The 20,579-nt window shown below is 40.8% G+C and overlaps 1 protein-coding gene across 2 annotated transcripts; it reads left to right on the forward strand.

Annotated features, from left to right (window-relative positions):
- The first annotated feature begins 1,826 nt into the window (after window positions 1-1,826).
- On the forward strand, window positions 1,827-15,855 carry OPALIN (oligodendrocytic myelin paranodal and inner loop protein). Of its 2 annotated transcripts, none has more exons than XM_058298670.1 (6): window positions 1,827-2,114; window positions 4,947-4,982; window positions 7,802-7,837; window positions 9,513-9,632; window positions 11,253-11,309; window positions 12,971-15,855. In XM_058298670.1, the coding sequence occupies exons 1-6, from the start codon at window positions 1,974-1,976 to the stop codon at window positions 12,980-12,982; spliced, it is 402 nt and encodes a 133-aa protein (XP_058154653.1). In that variant the 5' UTR covers window positions 1,827-1,973; the 3' UTR covers window positions 12,983-15,855. The 2 variants fall into 2 exon arrangements, with proteins under 2 accessions (XP_058154653.1, XP_058154652.1); XM_058298669.1 differs by having other exon boundaries at window positions 13,064-15,855.
- The last annotated feature ends 4,724 nt before the right edge of the window (window positions 15,856-20,579 follow it).

Genomic DNA, 20,579 nt, shown 5'->3' on the forward strand with positions numbered 1-20,579 from the left:
CTTCCACTCAGAGAGCACATAGGATCCCCAAGTTTAGGGTAGCAAAAACCAAACTTGTTTCTCTAGTAGTAGAGAACAATGGGGCCTGAGTGGATGATGTCTCCATCCCTCTGTTGGTCAAGCCAAACACCCAGGAGTTGGTGTTATTCTGCTCTTTCTCTCCTCTTCCTCCCCTCCACTGCTGCATATTTTTTTCTATCATCAAGTCTTGCTACCTCTACCTTCACAAGTCACAAATCCATTCAAGGTTCTCTATTTCCATGCCCCCCATCACCCCTAACTTGAACTGCTGACCTATCTCCCACTCCTACTCTTTTTCCTTTAACCCATGCTCCATGTAGAAGCCAGAGTGATCTTTGTCAACAGAAATGAGATCTTGCCCCTTTCCTGTTTAAAACCCTGAAAGTCTTCTCTGCCATCAGAATGAAAATCTTGCTCTGCCCTGCTGTGCCCATGTGGTCAGATCTCTAGCTCACTCTGGTAATTCCTTCCAGGGTCACTCCAGCTATGCCAGACTCTTTCCCGTGTCTTCAAACACATGGAGCTGATTTCAGCTGACTTCAGGGCTTTGCAGCTCTGTTCCCTCTGCCCAGGAGGCTCTTCCCTCAACCCTTCACATGTCCACGCTCTTCTCGTCATTCATGTGCATCTTAAATGTCATTTTTCAGGGATGTCGAAAGTGCCTCCCCCATCACCCTGACCATGCTCTCCTCACACCACCCAGTTTGTTCCTCTCATTGTGCTTTTCACTTGTTCACTTGGTTATTGTCAGTCTGCCCTGTTAGAACCTAAACTCCATGTGCGATGGGGCCTCATTTGTCTTCATCACCAATGCCCAGCGTAATGGTTGATGTATAGCCTGTGTCACGATTTGCTGAATAAATGAATGAGTGAATGTATTCATTTAAATGACCAAATTACTGTTCTGTTCATTCTGTTGTTAAAACAGTTCTTTCATGGGAAGTGGATGTGGCTCAGGTGACTGAGCTCTTGCCTACCACATGGGAGGTCCATGGTTCAGGTCCCAGAGCCTCCTAAAGAAGACAGCAGGCTGGCACAATGGGCAGGCATGGCAAGCTGACCCAACAAGATGATGCAACAAGAGACACAAGAAGAAAACATAACGGGAGACACAATAAAGCAGTGAACAGAGGTTCCTGATGCCTCCTAAAGAGAAACAACAACAAAATGAGCAAGACAGTGAGCTGACCTGACAGGCAGGTGCAGCAAGCTGATGCAACAAGATGATGCAACAGGAGACCCAAGAAGAAAAAACATAATGAGAGATACAACAAATCAGGGAATGGAGGTGGCTCAAGCAATTAGATACCTCCCTCCCACATCAGAGGTCCCGGGTTCAGTTCCTGGTGCCTCCTAAGGACACAACACTCAGCAAGTGCAAAACAATGAGGGGGAGGGGGAGAAATAAATTTAAAAAATAAATCTTTTTAAAAAACCCAGTTCTCTCACAGTTTTAAAGCAGTTAACCTAGAACAGAGAAATCATAAGAAATATGCAGCATCCGATGTCAGCTGCTTCCTCCAGCTCAAGGAGGCTTCCAGGCAATCTCATTGACTGATGTGTTTATTGTGGCAGCTAGATCCCTGCCTCAAGAAGCCAGCAGGCTCAGTGCCCATCTCCCACATTGTCTACATTGATGCTGGTAGCTGTTGACTCCGACATTGCTAAGAAAGTGGTTAAGACCTGATCCCTGTCAAGGAGGTGGGGAGGCCAGACTCAGTCTGGTGTAACCTATTATTTCCAAAGACCTGCTGGCTGCAGAAGCTTCCAAGCTCTCAGGCAGCAGTGTCTTCTTGGCTGAGACCGAGGTATAGCCAGAGGAAGGGGCCTGAACAGTCAGGACAGAAAATGAAGGCGAAGAGGGTGGATTCCTTGTGACATACAAAGGAGATCATCACTATCAAGGGGTGGGCTAAGGAGTTGGCTCCTCCTCTGACAATAAATGGCTTGCCATGACTCTCTCTCATCCTACTGCCTTTGCTCTCCCAGCTGGACATTCCTACAAATGGGAGACACAAGCCAATAACACCAGCAAGGCAGAAGGTTGCCAAGGACAGTGTTTGGAGGAGGTTCTTGGGAGGATGTCAGGAATGGTGAGTGAGCTAACATCTTTTCTCAGCCTAAAAATTTCTCCCTATAAAATTTCTCTTGATTTCTCTCTATAAAAAAGACAATTCTCAGGTTTTTAAAGCTCATGTCTTTTAACTCAATCAAATACAACTCTACCCTTGATCAGTGATATCAAGGGGCTTCATCATTAGTATTTTCCTGTGTGCAAAATGCTAATCATTTTTTAAAATTCTCGCCTAATTGTTGCTGATCTCATCTTTTGTTTTAATATTAAGGTTTTGTTTTTAAAACTCAAACCAGGGTCCTGAGTGGGATGATTCAGCTAAGTTCATTTCCTAGTGGATGCAATGGATCTGATCGATGGCTTTATCTTTCTTCTTTGATCAATCTGCTTTTTGCTATGTTATCAGTAACATGGATGTTAATAAGTTCTATCAGAATCTTTCCACCTTTCTTTTGGACTTGGGATATATATTTGGTTGTGACTCAGTTAGTATTCCTGGTGTTGGCTAACATTTCATTTAAAACTTAGCAAACAAAACATCAAATGAAGTTTCCTAAATTAGAAGGGAAAATAGGAGAGGTTTCTGTGATTCCTTTATTATCTAGGGATTATTGAAAGGAGTTCAATTCAGGCTCTGCAGGTAGGAAGATCTACAATACAGCCTGATCTGTACCACTTCAGAAACCTGGTGACCTTGAGAAACCTTTCTTGGTCTCAGTGCTGGCACCTCTGATGTAGGGATAACCTCATGGGGAGGTTAGACATGCAGCACTACTTCAGTATTAGTGAGTATTATCCCCCGTCTCTCCTTCTGGTCTCTCACAAGTGGCAAACTCATAACGAGTGACACTCAGCCACTGAGACCCTAAAGTGCCTTCAGAGTCATACAGAGATATTACATAGTACGCAGACTAGTCTTAGCCATAAGTGTATTGTATCAAATTCTGGTAGTTGGAATATTGCTAATCCATGCATGCAATTCCATCCAACAAGAATTTCCCATGTGACTTCACCGTGCCTAACTTTGTGCAGGGCTGGCCACAAAGAAGACAGTACCATATGATCCCTCACACTCCTGGAGCATTTTCAAGTTTAAAAGGAACTGCTGCAGACATGAACTCTTTTGGGCTTATCCTTTGAAGTAGGCTGACCAAGTTAATAGTATCCCCATTTTGTGGATGGGAAAACTGAGCCCGAGATAGTAGATCTGTGGTGAGGAAATGGAGACCAGAGAGGCTGGGTGACTTGTCCAAGACCACACAACTACTAAGAGGCTGACTTAGGACTCAAGTCCAAGTCAGGTGCCTCAAAGCCCAGGCTTGCCCCAACCCACCCAGCTGCCTCCCTACAGGGCACTGCATCAGATTCTCCTCTACCCGAGTCTGTATAATATTGTTTTCTTCATGACAGCACTGTAGCGTGTTTCTACAAAACATGAATGTCTTTCTGAAATTGGCCAAAATCTTCGTCATCTAAATGTTGATAAACAATGCCTGTAATCACCCACTAGTTGCTGCCTCCCTCCCCCTCTGCTGAATGCCCAAAGGAAGCTTTGTCTTGGGCCTGCTGACATCCGTACCCAGTACTCACTGATGAGATAAGGCTCTGGGCAGCTGTGTCCCTGCAGCATCTGTGGGCTTGGTCAGTATAAGCATGAAGGGTAGGGGTTAGTCCCTTGAGCAAAAGGACCCTGACCTAAGATGGCTCTTACATTGTCCTGGAAGAGAGGGTGAATAGAGCTCTGAGCCCAAAGGCTCATACTCATCCACAGAAACTGTAGGATACTGTGTAGAAACCTTGTGGAGTGGTAGAGAGTGGTCTGTCACCAGAAAACCTGGGTCTGGTGACAGCTAACTAGTGTGCACTTGGGCAACCTATTCACATTCTTGAGTTTTGGTTTCCTCTTCTACAAAGTAAGAGTGCCTTGTTCTTTAGAGATAAAGAAGTAAGTGAAGTCACTATGGACATGTGCTAACTAGACGGGACCTCTTGGTTGAAGCATCATGCTCTTTGGTACAGGAGATGGGGGGACAATATGTTGTAGGTGCTTAAAAAACATTTTTCATTTACAAAAAATTTTCTCATTCAGTTACCCACCTGAGCTCCAACCCCCAGTAAACTAGCTAAAATAGGTACTTCATCAATTTTGCATATAGTGGGATTCCTCTAGTATCATCTTTGGAGTTGGATTTGAATCACATGGTCAGAACCCATTTGGCCTGTTTTAAGAAGTGGAGACTATAACAGCTTTCATTTATCCACAAGGATACTTCTGATGAGTCCCTGATTCTCAGTTTCCTCTTCTGTAAAATGAGGGTTTGGAGGTAAGTGGTCTTTGAAGCACTTCAAGTCTAAACTCTTATGAGTCTTTTGGATTCTTTAATCGTTTAGAATATTAATATTCCTGGTGTTGGATAACTTTTCATTTAAAGCTTAGCATATGCATTGTTTCTAGGATGACAGGGTCATGGGGGAATATCAGGAGCTGGAGTGAAGGCCACGCCCTGGGGGTCCAGGAGGGTTGGTGCTGCTTGAGCATCCAGCCAGGGGGCCATTAACCAAGGATGGCTGGACACAGGGCTGTGAGTCCAGTAAGTGGAGAGAAGACCACTTCAGCCAGGGGAGCGAGGGCCAGAAAGTATCACCAGCTGAGTCAGAGGAAGGCCCACCCATTGTTCCCATACAGGCAGGGAAGGGACTTGGTGCCAAGACTGGGTGCAAAGACACAGCTGGCAGATCCTACCTGATCAATAGTTCTCTTGGGACCAACCAGGACTTGTGACATTTGCGGGAGGGTTGAGAGCCTGTATGGTCACTCCTGAGAACTTTAATGTTTCTTTGTCTCTTTCAGGGATTTTCCCTAAACTTCACACTGCCAGCTAACACAGTAAGTACATCAGTCCCCACTTAGCAGGTAAGTCAGGGGAGTCCATTGCAGAAGTTATGCCATCCAGAACGCCATCACACACACTTCACGTACAGTGATAAGTGGGGGCTTTACAAAGGTTTTCAAAGACATTTATGAATAGCAGGGAGGGGGGAAGGCAGGTGCTGAGAAATTTTTTCAATCATAAATATAGTATGGAAAATATTTTCCATAATACACATTATGAAATATAAGGAAACTAGAATAAAAACCACCTAAATACCCATCAGTAAAAAAAACTTTTTGGTATAGCTCCTCCCAGTCCTTTTTGACTTGACATAATTTTAACTTTTGTTGTCTTTGCCCTACTGTGTTTCTACTCTACATATAACTTTATATCATAAATATTTTCCATTATATATCAGTCTTTATAAACATAATTGAGGATGATCACGTGCTATTTCTTCTAGCTGATCTTCCATCTTCTGCTCTCATGTGGTGTAAAGACAACAGGGTTGTTTTCTGACCAGTAATGCAGCTACGACTGAGCTAGGCCTTTTCCTGGCCCAGTCATTCAGTGGGTTTGGAGGTCCCACAATTTTCTGTTATGTTATATGGTTATTCAAAGTAGATAAACTGAATCTAAGTAGCGAGAGGACTCCTAATCCAGTGCTCATTCCCAGTGCCCTGTGGGGGCATGATTCTCAAGAGTGGAAAAAAGTTCGCAGCTTGTGGCTCACTGCCAGGCTTCTGGACCTTTGCCTCCTGCCTTCCCTGGAGCCTCCTCTCTCTCCTGACACACTCCCCTCTGAACCTTGCTGATTTGCCTGTCCCCGGCTTCAGCCTCTGCCTGTTGTCCCCAGACACATCCTCCTGCCTCTCTCCTCACCCATCAAAACTTTTCCTGCGGTCACTGTGGGACTTTTCTCACTAGCTGCCTGAACCCAGTGAGTCTGTAGAGGCCCAGGTATGGTCTTTGCCTGGCTCATTTTGTCCCATGAAGATGACTCAGAGAAGCAAGGAGCATTTGCCTGGGGCAGTGGGGGTGAGAGCCGCGCAACCGGCCCAGCTGGGGCCAGGCGAGGCTCGGGATGAGCTCCAAGTTCCCAGCTCCAGGCCTGGCCTCGCGCTCTGCCGCGCATCCATACAGCAAATTCCCATTTTTTTGGCCAAAGCTGGCCCAAGTGGGTTTCTGTAACCTGCTGACAGAAAAGCCTTAACTGAAACAACAGCAGCCTCTCCCCAGGAGAAATAGAGCTCTTGAGGTGGGTGCAGGGTTGAGGTAATGTTGGGGGATGGGGCAGTAGGGTTTGGTAAAAGTGGACCCATTCAAGTGTCAGGGCCTGGCCGTGGGGGCTCTCCTCTGAGGGCTTTCTCTGGGAACGAGGCACAGGCTTGGGATTTAAACACCTGCGTTCAGGGGAGAGCGATTGTTATCTGGAAACTTGGACAAGTCCTGTAACTTCCCTGACATCTATTTTAGTGTTAGTAAAAATGGGATAACTGTCAAAAGTCCATGGGACTCCAGTGTTTTCATGGAGTTTGATGCAAGGATTAATCAAATAGGTGTAAACTGCTTTTTGTGAAGTTGAGAGGGATGACAAAAACTTATACTTCTGTGCTCATTTTATTCTCTTAACAAGCCTAGAGGTGGCTTCTATCATCCCTATTTTATTTTATTTTTTTAACTTTTTTTTTTTTAAGATTTATTTATTTCTCTCCCCTTCCCCCTTCCACCCTGGTTGTCTGTTCTCTTTGTCTCTTCGCTGCGTCTTCTTTGTCCGCTTCTGTTGTTGTCAGCGGCACGGGAATCTGTGTTTCTTTTTGTTGCGTCATCTTGTTGTGTCAGCTCTCTGTGTGTGCAGTACCATTCTTGGGCAGGCTGCACTTTCTTTCGTGCTGGGCGGCTCTCCTTATGGGTGCACTCCTTGCGCGTGGGGCTCCCCTATGCGGGGGACACCTCTGCGTGGCAGGGCACTCCTTGCGCGCATCAGCACTGCGCATGGGCCAGCTCCACATGGGTCAAAGAGGCCCGGGGTTTGAACCGCGGACCTCCATGTGGTAGGCGGACGCCCTATCCACCGGGCCAAGTCTGCAGCCATATCATCCCTATTTTATATATGAGGAAACCAAGGCCCTCAGTTCCATCTTGTGAGTGGAGAAATCACCATTCCACCCTGCAAGCGAGCCCAGGGCCTGCCCTCTTAACTCCACAGCAGAACATTTCATGTATAAGCCTTAGTTGCTAGTGTGAACGTGCTGCCTGAGATTTATGCATCAAGGCCAGACTCTCATGTAAAATATGTCAAAACCAGTGAATCCAATGTCCCTCCTTGAGTGAAGATGTGAGCCAGAAGCATGTAATGGACTCATTTGATGTGGAATTATTATCCTGGAGCATGGACACTTTGCAAACTCAGACACCGCCAAAGCCAATTGTGTCTATGACTGTTTGAAAACGAGTAAGATTTCCTCAAAGACCCTTGCTTCTGCTAGCACTTGTATTTGTTACCCTTCTAGAAACAGGGTCAAGTGGGCCCAAATTGTGCAAGGAGGTTGGGAGGACAAGGGGCAGGAGAAAGCCTTGTGGAGCTGAAAAATGTGTTTTGGCAAAACCACAGGGTAAAGGAAGCACTTGTATTCTCTGTCATTGCAGCTGAATCTCATTCCAAATCTCACCTGAGAAGCAGTGAAGTAATGTTCTACTTTGCAGAATTTTTTAGTAGAAAGTTTAGGAAAGGGATGATCTTTAGGCATGATAGTTTAACCATGATACACTGTCTTGTGTAATGCATATTCTAGATTCTTTTTCTTAAGATGCATGTTCTTTTTCTACACAGACTTCCTCCCCAGTTGTTACAGGTGGGAAAGAAGCAGTAAGTATATCTCTTAAATTGTAGAGCCTTGGCTTAATTATAAAATGAGGATAATAATGCTCTACCTCTCTTGTGTATTTGCTTTGAGGATTAGATAAAATTTGCTATGTGAACTGTCACCAAACACATAGGACCTGGCTTCATAATTACTCTTATGACCAATTAAGCTCAAAAGTGAAGAACACTAATAAATCATAAGTGGATTTTGCAAAGTGTACATACTATCTATATAAAGTTCAAACACAGAGAAAACTAATCTATGGTGCTAGAAGTCAGGATGGCGGTAACTGTTGGGGTGACTGGAAGAAGCATGAGGGGATTTTGGGGTGCTGGCAATATTGCTTCTTGATTTGGGAGCTAGTTACATGGATGTGTTCTTATATGCAAAACCATTAAACTATATATTAAAAATATTAAACTATATACTAAAAATTCAGCATTAAATGAGATGCACATTTATAGGTATTCTGTAGGTTATATTCAATATTTCCAGATGATCTACAAATCTGAAAACATGTGGCTACAAAAATGGCTATTTCCACTTGGATCAAAGCAGGAATTTGAAAATTAATTGGCTAATGTATTTAGCATGAATAAATCAAAAGAATTCACATCAAAACAGTATGAGTATGAGTGTGGGCTATGATGTGGACCATTGACCATGAGGTGCAGCGGTGCTCAGAGATGTATTCACCAAATGCAATGAATGTCTCATGATGATGGAGGAGGTTGTTGCTATGGGGGGAGGAGTGAGGTGAGGGAGGTGTGGGGTATATGGGGACCTCACTTTTTTTGAATGTAATATTAAAAAAGACAAAAAATAGTTAAATAAAAAAAACAGTATGAGGTATAGATCTATTGTGATTCTAGTAATGGAAGAACTTAAGTCATTGATGTGGAGGCAGTGGCCCCTGGAGGTTCTGAGGGGAAGGAGAGGGAAAAACAAGTTTAATATTTGGGCATTTTCGGGACTTGGGACTTGTCCTGAATGACATTGCAATGACAGGTACAGGCCATTATGTATCTTGACGTAACTTAGAAAATTGTGTGGGAGAGAGTAAACTACAATGTAAACTATAATCCATGCTTAGTGACAATGCTCCAAAACGTGTTCATCAGTTGTAACAAATGTGCCACACTAATGAAGGATGCTGTTAAAGTGGGAAAATGTGGGAGGGCTAGGGAGCGGGGCATATGGGAATCCCCTACTCCCCTACATTTTTTATGTAACATTTATGTAATATAAATATCTTTTAAAAAATAAAGTATATTAAATAAAACAGTATGAGGTATTATAAACTCTTTTACTCTTTTGCTAAGTTGGTGGGTAAAATGGTATCTAATTGTTGCTTTGAATTGTATCTCAAGTTGATTAGATATTCATGGTTCTGTTCCTAGGAATGGCCTGGTCATATCCTTTGCCTATTTTGTTATTGGCTTATTGCACTTTTCTAATTGATGTAAGATGTGTAAATTAAATCCTATGAAAATAAGTCATTTGTCATGTACCTTGCAAACATTTTTTGCACAGTATTTCATTACCCTTTTGATTTTGTATGTGACATTTAGGGGCCATACAGGTTTTTTGTTTTGATTTATTTTCAATCAATCAACCATTTCCTTTATTCTCGGAGGACCTGGGCTTCCCTCACCATGTGCTTTTCTCCCGTGCCAGGACTGTGGGCCGTCTCTTGGATTAGCGGCAGGCATCCCTTCCCTGGTGGCCACAGCCCTGCTGGTGGCGTTAGTCCTCACCGTGCTGCACCGGAGAAGAAGCAGCAGTGAGTCCACCGAGGTGATTACCAGGTTCTTTGGGTCTGGGTGGGCTACTAGGAATCAGTATTTCAGTGAATTGGCTTCTAGGCTAAGGCTGTCAGAATTCAGGACCCATGTCTGTTTCCTGGGGAGAAGAGGGTAGAAGTTTCTGTGATCTCACACTTACGATAGTAAAATCAAGGCAGAGGTGATATTGTCAGCACAACCCTCAGGTCAATGGAGGAAATTGATGGCAACAAGGATGGCACTTGGTTGAGGCCAAGAGCAGCAGTGGAAAGGGATGCTTGTTGCCGTGGCAAACTGGTATCTGTACAGTGGGTGTGTTTGCTAAGGCAGAGAAACAAAAGGGCTCAAGCGTCACAAAGAGAGGACAGAGACAATCTTAGGAAAGACAGGAGGCCAAAAGGTGCTTGGGTATCTAGGGTGGGGATATGTCCCAAAGTATTTCTATTTATCTTTGCCATTTTTTACATTTCAGCACACACAATTCAGATTCCTACCCCCCAAATGCCAGATTCTTCTGGGGACCATGCCAAGAATTAAAAAGCCTCACAGAGCCATATCCTACAAGTTTCCATGGTTGTGATACAAATGTATTGTGTCGACTCTTGGTTCTAATTCCATTCTTATTTACAAACCTTCATGGTTGTTCTCATACTTGTGTGCATTAGCAAGGAGATGGAAAACCTGGCTTTGAATACTGGCTCTGCCACTTTATGAGTTACAGGATCCTAGACAGGAGACTTACCCTTTTCTGAGCCTTGGTTAGTTCAAGTCCAAAACAGGAGTCATAAAACCTACTCACCTTATTTTACTGGGCAGACAAAGTTGTAAGGATGAAATGGGATCATGAAAAAGTGTTTGATAAGCTATAAACTTTAAACACATTAAGAAATATTGTGGTTGGTGTTATTTAAGTAAGAGTTTCTCAACCTTCAGATCACTTTAAAATCACCTAAGAGGCTAAAAAAACACCAGCAACTCAAACCAAATCTCTGAGCTATCAGAATCTCTGAGCTATAGAGCTGTGCCATTCATCTTTTTAAAAACTTATTATGGGGGAGCAGATGTGGCTCAAGTGGTTGAGCACCTGCTTCTCATATGGGAGGTCCTGGCTTTGGTTCCCCAGTGCCTTCCTAAAAAGATAACAAATAACAAATAACAAGCAAACAGTGAACAAACCAACTCAGGGGAGCCCACGTGGCTAGTGATTGAGCACCGGCTTCCCACATACGAGGTCGGGGTTCAGTCCTTGGCTCCAGTACCTAAACAAAACAAACCAAAACTAATTATGAATACTTTTAAACATATACAAAAATAGAAAGAATAGTGTAAAGGACCCGATTATCAATTCATGGCCAATCTTGTTTCATCTCTGCTCCTCCCACTGTTCTAAACTTTCAACTCTGGATTATTTTTGAAGTAACTTACACTGGTGTTTATTTTTGTGTGGGGGGAAGGGAATTGTTTTATGTTTATTTTGTTTTTAAATCTTTCTAGTGATTCTAATGTGCATCCAGGTTTAAGGGTCACTCCTTGTAATCATGGTAGTGGTCGAATGCTGGCATTTCACTAATATTACTTCTTCTTCTCTTTCTTCATTGTTGTCATCATTGTCTTCTTTTTGGTACCAATTTAGGAAACTGAGAGACCATGTGAAATTTCTGACATCTTTGACAATCCCAAGATATCTGAGGTAAGAACTCTTGTTTGTAATCTCTAGATATCATTCATATAGTAAACAAGCTAAGGGTTTTAAAACTTTTCATGTACAGGAAAAGTAGAATGTGAGCATATGTAAAAAGGAGACTACCAAGTGAAGTTCAAGCTCACAGAAGGTTCTCAGTGAATTCTCATTGACTGGACAGAAATGCAAGTTTGATTTAATATTAGAAAATCAATTAATGTAATTTATTTCACTAACAAATTTAATGAAATAAATCATGTGATCATCTCAAAAGGAGAAGGGAGTTCAAAATTATTCAACAGTATTTGTGTTATGAACTCTTAGGAAACCAAAAAGAATAAGAACTTCCTTAACCTGAAAGAAGACATCTTTATAAAAAGGGTAAAATGTTGAAAGCATGCTCTTTAAAATCAGAAACAAAACAAGGGTCCTCACTAACACCACTTATAGTCAGTATTGTACAGGGTTCTAGTCAATGCAATAGACAAGAAAAAGAAATAAAAGTATAAGACTGGAAAGGAAGAAAAAAACCTGCATTATTTGTAGATGATATAGTTGCCTATATAGAAAAGCCAAATAACTACACATAAATTATTAGAATTAACTAGATATTTTAACAAGTTTACTGGATACAAAATCACTATCAAAAGGAATTTGCATTTCTGAACATTAAAGATTAGAAAAAGCATTTTTAGAAAATATCATTTTGCAATAGCAATAACAAATATATAAAATACTGAGGAATAATTCTAACAAATATATAATCCCTTTATGGGGAATGATAAAAATTTAGTAAAAGACTCTACATAAAACCTAAATAATGGAAATTATATACTATATTTCTAAATAGAAAGACTCAATAGCATAATGATGTCAAGTAACCCAAATTGAGCTATACAATAAATGTAATCCAACATAAATCCAAATGCATTTTTTCCTGGAATTCAAGGTGATTCTAAAATTTATATGGGAGAACAAAGGGCTAAGAAAAGTCAAGACAAAAATGAAGACAGGAAAATATTCTTAAAATAACAGTAAATTGGTGGAACAAATAGAAAACAAATGTTAAGATAGTAGTTTTAAACTCAATCATATTGATGATCACATTATATGTAAGTGGTCTAAATATCCCAATTAAAAGGCAGAGATTGTCAAATTGGCTTTAAAAGCAAGACTCATCTATATACTGCCTTAAAAAAAACACTTTAAATATAAAGACACAAATAGATTAATATGTTATGCTAACATAAACACAAGGAAACTTCAGTGGCTATATTAATTTCAGATAAAGTAGATTTCAAAGCTAAGAAAATTATGAAGTAAGGGAATATCCAGTCTCAGGTAATCTCCTCACATGCATACTGACCTTGACATTTCCCTCTCTCTGCATCTCTCACCTCTCTAATACTCTGCCCTGTGAATTCTAGCTCCCTTGGTCTTCCCAGACCAAGCTCCATTTCCTCAGCTCAAGGAATCTGCTGGATTCTGCTTGGGTTCCCCATCCATGCACTGCTGTCTGACAACTCTCCTAAGGCAGTAAGCTGGGACAATTGTTGGCCTTCCCTTGTTTGTTTTCTGTTTTTAAAGGACCACTGTCCTTCCTTGCCTGAAGTCCAGTGTCTTAAAAAATCATTGTTTCAAGTATGTTGTCTGATATTTGGTTGTTTCAGACAGGAGAGTGAATCAGATTCCTGCTACTCCATCTTGGCCATAAGCAGAATTGCCTGCTGCTGTATTTTTATAAACCTGTTTGTTTTCTCAAGAATCCTCGGAGGTCACCCACACATGAGAATATGATGGGGAGAGAAGAAACACACATTTATGTGAAGACTGTAGCGGGAAGTGAGGAACCTGTGCATGACACTTACCATCCTACTGTAGAAATGGAGAGAAGGCATGGTTTGTGGTGGCTTATGCCCAGACTGAGCCTGGAATGATGCTGCCTAATCAAGGAGTGGACCTGGAGCTGGAACAGAGCTGAAAATCCAGGGAGATATACTTGGAGTGAAGAGAGAGCCAAACTACTTTTTAACCAATTCAAAATTCATTTGCAGCTCTAGAAAGCTCTCAGACTGATTTGTATCTTTAGAGGAAAGATCTGATAAGATTCATTCCAACTGTCAGATCTTGAGGTTTAATAAGCAGTGAGGAACCAGCTGAGTTGCTGTGCATCTAAAAGGAGCTGCTGGGTCCTCTTCCTGGCCTCAGTGGGAAATTTGCTTTTTTTGCTGATTTTGGGGAAAGGGCTTGGTTTCTGTGTTTCTTTTTTTACACCCCTATTCTCAAAAAAGTTGCCAGACCTGATTTCCATGGAAGTGTTGGTTAAAGCCACCTTGGTGTAAGATGGGACATAAATGAAACTTAAGGGCTGTGCATGAGGGGAAGCAGTTCCTTGTTTCTGAATATCTCAGTGTAGAAATCAAACAGGGCCGTACATGGCAGGATCATGTCATATAGCAGTGGAAGTCCATCAGACCTGCCACTGAGCATCTGCATTACTTTGGAGAAGTAATTTAACCTCACCAAGCTTCCCTTTTTGCTTTTGCAAAAGATGATATTACTTGCTTTATGTGGTCATTGGAAAGATTTAATAATAAAAGGAAAATATCACTACTTAGTAGTCATTCAAAATGTTACTTCTCTCTCACTGTCTCTTCCCCTGTTGTCTGATAAAGTCAAACAGCTATTCTCCAGTGTTTGTTACCCATGTTCATGTTGTCACCAAGGGAACATTCATGGCAAGCTTTCTTCATGTCTGCGATCAAACATGTTGATATCCAAAGATAAATCCAGGTATTGATAGTAGTCTGTGAAATTGCAACCCTAGGGGTGAACTTGTCCTTAAATATGAGCCCAGAAAAGCTTAGGGGCCTCCTGCTTATAAGCCCCAAATTCCAAGTACAGAGACTTGGTTATTACATATAACCTTCAAGGTGTTGGGAGCTTCATGTTTCATATTGAAGTGACATTTTCCCCTTATAATAAGTCTCATTTTGCCTAATATTTTACTTAAGATATTATGATACGTCTGATGGCAGTTTCTCAAAATTTTTAACCTTTGTACTTCAGGCTAGTTGCTAATGATGTATTTTTTTTTATTTAAAAGAAGAGGTCTTCAGAGCAGATATGACCCCTTGTGCCTGTGCTCAGCTTTGCCACTTCATTTTGCTGGGGACTTTCTACAGAGGCTGAGTGAAAAAGGAAGGAGGCACCGGGGAACCACTGAGCATATTGGAAAAACATTACCCAGTTTGCCCTATTTTGAGGATTTTCAAATACTCCAGGATTTTCTTACTCTCTCCTCTAGCTTTCTCTTATCCAAGCAACTTCTCCTCCCAGTTTTCCAAACTCCACTTCTCACAGCCCCCATCACCTTTAGTTTTTGCTATCCCCTTTTTCGTCTTCAGTATTAATTTGATCTGCTCTGTGACTATGGAAAAGCTGCCCTCCTACCATGTCAGATAGCCCACCCCCTACTTGGCCAACATGACCTCCTTTCATTGACCAACGCCCCCTTTGAGACCAGAGAATATTTAAGGAAGGCAACTCTGCAGTTGTGTATGTGTGTGTGTGTGTGTGTGTGTGTGTGTTGAGGGTAAAGGGGGGAGGAGGAAATGCCAGAGTTGTGCCAAGAGATTATTAGAAACAAGGGCTATATGCATCCTGTGGGAGTGGAAAGGCCCAAATCCCTGGACTATTGTGGGTGAAAACTGGTTGGCAGGGAGAATGATCAAGAAGACTCCACATGAATGAATGCAGGAAATCAAAGGGATATGCTTTGTAGTAAAGTGCCTGCATCAGAAGAAAGCCTGTGGACAGCTTCAGCCGACTCAGGTCAGGCCTTCCCATTCGCTTCCATGGAGGAGCCTTCCAGGTGGCCTGGTTCCGCCACAGGGCCAGTGCCCATGAGCAGGCCACCCCCACCCACCCCAGTGAAAAGCCTGGGTCCAGGGCATCCTTTAGTCTTCCCACCAGATCTGTCCTCCCACAGGGTCCTCGATGTCTCAGAAATGCACCCCTTCTTCCCAGAATAACTGAGAACAGTTTCTATAACAGTTCTAAAACATGCCAATACATGCATTTCAAGTTCCTTGTGACTTTCAGTTTTGTGCTAAGTCCTCTGGGCCCAGGCACCTTCACTAGCAGATTTGGCCTCTTTTAAGCAGATGTACACAGTGATCCTGGTGATTGTGTCTTTCACATGTTGGGAAGGGCCTTGGATTTGCTCAGGTCAAGGCTGTGGCCTTGGCTTTGATACTCATAGGTGTTAGACTTTGGGTGGATTATTGCCCACTGTGAGTCTCAATTCTGTACTTATAAAATGGAGATAATGGCTCCCATCCTCCTATCCCTGTTGTGAATAAACTTTGTAGTAAGTATTACTTGTTTTTACTTGTATTTTGGACAATTTAATTTAGTTCTACTTATAATCTGTGGCTTGGAATCTTTATTTAAAATTGTTTTTACTAAACTTGGAAGATTTACTCTGTCATATTCTTTCTGCTATGATATATAAGAACTTATTTTGGAATAAAGTGAAAAGTAATTTTAAAAATGGATCTACCAAAATGATGTAGCTTTTCTTTGTCTTCTTGTTCATTACTCTTTCATTAGTATATGATTACGGACTTTCAATTCTATTTGGTATATACCAAGAAGTGGGATTGCTAGGTCACATAGTAGTTCTATGCTCAACTTTCTGGAAAGCTGCCAAACTGATTTCCACAGTGGTTGCACCATTTTAAAATGCCACCAATAATATTTAAGTGTTCTCATTTTTTTCATATCCTTACCAACACTTAATATTTTCCTTCCACCCCCAACAATAGCCATCCTAATAGGTATGAAGTGGTATCTCTTTGTGGTTTTGATTTGTATTTCCCTGGTAACCAATGATGTTGAGCAACTTTTCATGTACTTATATGTCCATTTATATATCTTCTTTGGAAAAATGTCTGTTTGAGTTCTTTGCCCATTTTTAAATTGAGTTATTTGTCCTTTTTATTGTTGAGTTATAGCAGTTCTTTATATATTTTGGATATTAAGCCCTTATCAAATAGGTGGTTATTTTATCCTATTCTGTAAGTTGTCCTTTGGTGTAAAAAAGTTTTAAATTTTGATGAAGTCCATTTTATCTACTTTTTCTTTTGTTGCTTTTGTTGACGTATCTAAGAAATATACCAAATCCGAGATTATGAAGGTTTCCCCTATGTTTTCTCCTAAGAGTTTTATGGTTTTAGTTCTTATGTTTATATCCTTTTTCCATTTAGAGTTAATTTTCTGTGTATGGTGTTTGGTGGAGGTCCAACTCATTTCTTTTGCAAGTAAATATCCAATTTTCCCAGTACCATTTGTTGAAGAAACTTTCCCCCTCCAATTAATGTACTTGGTACCCTTGTCAAAAATCAGTTGGCCATAGATGTGTGGGTTTATTTTCAGTTCTATTTCTTTGGTCTATATGTCTATTTTTATTGCCAGCACCACACTGTTTTTATTACTGAAGCTTTGTAGTAAGTTTTTTTCTTTTTTAAGATTTATTTATTTCTCCCCCCTCCCTCCATTGCCTGCGCTCTGTGTCCATTCGCTGTGTGTGTTCTTCTGTGTCTGCTTGTAGTTTCATTAGGCAGCTCTTGGAACCAATCCTGGGTCCTTCTGGAGTGGGAGAGAGGTGATCATTTTCTTGAGCCACCTCAGCTCCCTGGCCTGCTACATCTCTCATTGTCTCTCCCCTGTGTTGCTTTTTGTTGCGTCATCTTGCTGTGTTAGCTCTCCACGTGGGCCAGCACTCCTATGTGAAGCAGCATACCTGTGTGGGGCAGCATTCCACATGGGCCAGCTTGCCCTCACCAGGCGGCCCTGGGTATTGAACCCTGGACCTCCCATATGGTAGACAGGAGCCCAATTGCTTGAGCCACCCCCCTTCCCTGTAGTAAGTTTTGAAATTGGAAAGTGTGAGTCCTTCAACAATGTCCTTCTTTTGCAATATTGATTTGATTTGGCTATTTGGGGCTCTTTGTGATTCCATATGAATTTGAGGATCAGCTTTTCCATTTCTGAAAAAAAAGCCTGCTGAGATTCTAAAAAGCATTTTGTTAAATCTGTAGATCCCTTTGTGTAGTACTGACATCTTCATAATATTAACTCTTCCTATCCATGAACACAGGCTGCCTTACCATTTATTAGATCTTCTTTAATTTCTTTCAGCAGTGTTTTGTAGTTTTCAGAGTATAAGTCCTTCACCTCCTTGGTTAAATTTATTCCTAGGCATTTTATTCTTTTAGGAGCTATTGTGAATGGAACTTTCTAAAAAAATTGAACAACTAACATTTGAAGCACTGCCAATTCATACTACCTTTGCAATACCCACCATCCTATTAAGAATTATTGCTTAATGCATTAATTGGTTTAATAAATGTGCCCTGGCTTCTCTCATATGTCAGATAATATGTCAAATCCTATGGCAATATTGGAGACATAATGAAAAGCTAAAGGCAACTGGGTTTTCTGAAAAATGTCTCCCTACCCAAATGAATATGGAATTTCTTATCTACTCAAGGAAATATCAGGAAAGTTTTCTTAGAAGTGCTTTTCCTATAGGCTCAAATGCATAAAATGGTCTCTCCTTAGGGCTCAAATGATAGAATAACTACAGATTTCCTTCTTTTCTTCCTTTTGCTTCCCCTGAAGCTGGAGGAAGAGAAAGAGAATGCTGTATGGCCCTTCTAGCTACTGAATTCTCTAAATGGCTGCAGATGAGTCTGGTTATGTCAGGGCATAGTTCACAATGCTCTTCATCCAAGTAAAACCTCAGAAAGGGCTCTCTCTTCCCTACTCTATAAAGAGACTGTATGAACCCAAATAAGGTAAGAAGTGTAAATACCAAAATTGAACAGTTAAGAACGGGGAACATTTTGTAAATGGCTGAGTCTGTTCAATAGGCTATAGAAAGCATTCGGAAGCTGATGGGGGGAGTTGAAGGACAGGCTGAACATAACTTGGAACTTACAAACTGATTTGTAATGACCAAATCTATTTCTTATAGAGTTTCGTTTGCAAGGTTAAGATGGGTTGAAAGATTTAACTGTGAGTGAGAACAAATCACGTTGACAGAATTCTACCAGAAAGGTGACCAATTTTGCGATGAGGAGCCAGGTGGCAAGAATTGACTCAGTTGGCCAGGGGTTTTCCATATCTTAAAGCCAAGGCAAGGATTTGGGTCTTTGTCTTGGGAGAAGGAAAAATCCAGTTTTATATCCCACTCCTTCCAGTTCCCTTGGCTTTGGCCACATGGGCCTCCTTTTTAGACAACTTGAATCCTTCAATTGCATGGGCCTTCTCTCTGGTTCATTTGATGCTATGGCCCTACAGCCACATGGCCTTCTTGTCTGTTTCTTTTTCCCCTCCGGACACTATGGTCATTATATGGTCTTTGCCACCAGCTATTGATTATATAGAGCTAAAAGCCCAAGGAGGCCAAGGTGAATAGAGTTTGCAGGGCACAGTACTGGAGAGGAGAGAGTTGCACAGAGAGAAAAGCCAGATATCTGCAGAGTTATTCCACTGAGTACTGATCAGCACATGTGTGTGAAAGAACCACTCAAAAGGATTAGAGGGAACAATACCTCAAGCTCACACAGTGTGAGGAACAGTGCCTGTTCCCAAATAGCCAGAGTAGAAAACATCATAACTCACCAGGCATCAGATAGAGGACTCAGAAAAGTATTGCTTCAGGGGTAGATAAAAAAATTAACCACATGTGCTGCTGTAGTTGTGCCTAACAGAATTTAAAAGAAATATGTAAATGGATCAAACCATTTCCAAGCCAGTTAGAACTTGGAAGAGAAGAAAGAACAAATAAGACAAATGGAAAAACATATGAAAATTCACATTAAATGTAAATCATCTCGAAAATCCAATTAAGAGGCAGAGATGGTCAGATTAGATATCAAAGCAAGATTCAACTATATGCTACGTATAAGAAACCCACTTTAAATACGGAGTCACAAATAGCTTAAAAGAAAAAGGATAGTAAAAGATATGCCTTGCCAACTCTACTCAATAGAAAGTAGGACTGGCTAATTAAAAATTGACAAAGTTGATTTCAAAACAAAGAATATTAACAGGGATCAAGAGGGTCATTTCATAATAGTAAATGGGTCATTTCATCAAAAGGACTTAATAGCCCTAAGTAACCTAATAACAGAGCTTCAAAATCTTGAATCAAAAATGATAGGATTGCAAAGAGGTATAGACCAATTCACCATTATAATCAGAGATTAAACGTGCTTCTCCCAATAATTGTTAGAATAAGTATACATGAAATCAGCAAGATTATAGAAGACTTGAACAACCAACATGATCTATTTGACATTTATAGAATACTCCACACCTGCTGTTTATAGAACAACAGCAGAATACCCCTTCTTCTCAAATGCATGTGGAGCATTTACCAAAATAGGTTATATTCTGAGCCATAAACAAAATCTTAATACATTTAACGGGATTCACTCATGCAAAGTACATTATCTGAAAACAAGTGAATTAAGTTAGAATTAAAACAATCCGTAAATATCTTCCAATATTTGGAAAATAATTATAAATAATCCATGGATCAATGAATAAATATAACAGAAAATTTAGAAAATATTTTATACAGAATAAAAAATGAAGACACAGATAACTCCTATGGGATGGAACTAAAGCAGTACTGAGAAAAATTCTGGGGAAATTGTTAGCACTAGATGACTAGTGTTTAAAAAAAAGTTTAAAAAGTAAACTTCATTTCAACTTTAGAAAATAAAATAACAGACAAAAGGCAGCTTAACAAAATATGGAAAATTTACTTTTAAAAAATTCTGTCCAATCACATTTATATCACTTATTCTGAACACAAACTCAGTTGTTTCTCCAGGGTTAGAAAGATATGTAAATGAGCACAGATTGGTTAAATGACATGACCAAGGTCCTACCTAATTTTTGAAAGAGGAAGCGTCTCAAATCAGTGACCTCAGCTTCCACCTTAAGAAACTAGAAACAGAGGAGCAAATTGTACTGAAAATAAGTAAAAGGGAAAAAATAAAGACTGGTGTAAAAAACAGAAAAACAGTAGAGGACATCAATGAAACCAAAATCTGGTTCCTGATCAGGAAAAAGGGAGAAGACATACATGACAATTGTAGGAATAAGAGAGGTGACATAATTGCAGATTCTTCAGAGAGTAAAAGAATCATACGAGACTATAATGAACAACTATATGCCAATATATTTGACAACTTAGAT

This window comes from Dasypus novemcinctus, chromosome 6 (assembly GCF_030445035.2).
Source record: "Dasypus novemcinctus isolate mDasNov1 chromosome 6, mDasNov1.1.hap2, whole genome shotgun sequence".
In the NCBI taxonomy this organism is placed as follows: domain Eukaryota; kingdom Metazoa; phylum Chordata; class Mammalia; order Cingulata; family Dasypodidae; genus Dasypus; species Dasypus novemcinctus.

Coding starts and splice junctions, on each gene's coding strand:
- OPALIN (XM_058298669.1), top strand. CDS start 1,974: ATGACTCTCTCTCATCCTACTGCCTTTGCTCTCCCAGCTGGACATTCC. Junction 7,838..9,512: donor TTACAGGTGGGAAAGAAGCA/GTAAGTATATCT, acceptor CTCCCGTGCCAG/GACTGTGGGCCGTCTCTTGG. Junction 9,633..11,252: donor GCAGCAGTGAGTCCACCGAG/GTGATTACCAGG, acceptor GTACCAATTTAG/GAAACTGAGAGACCATGTGA.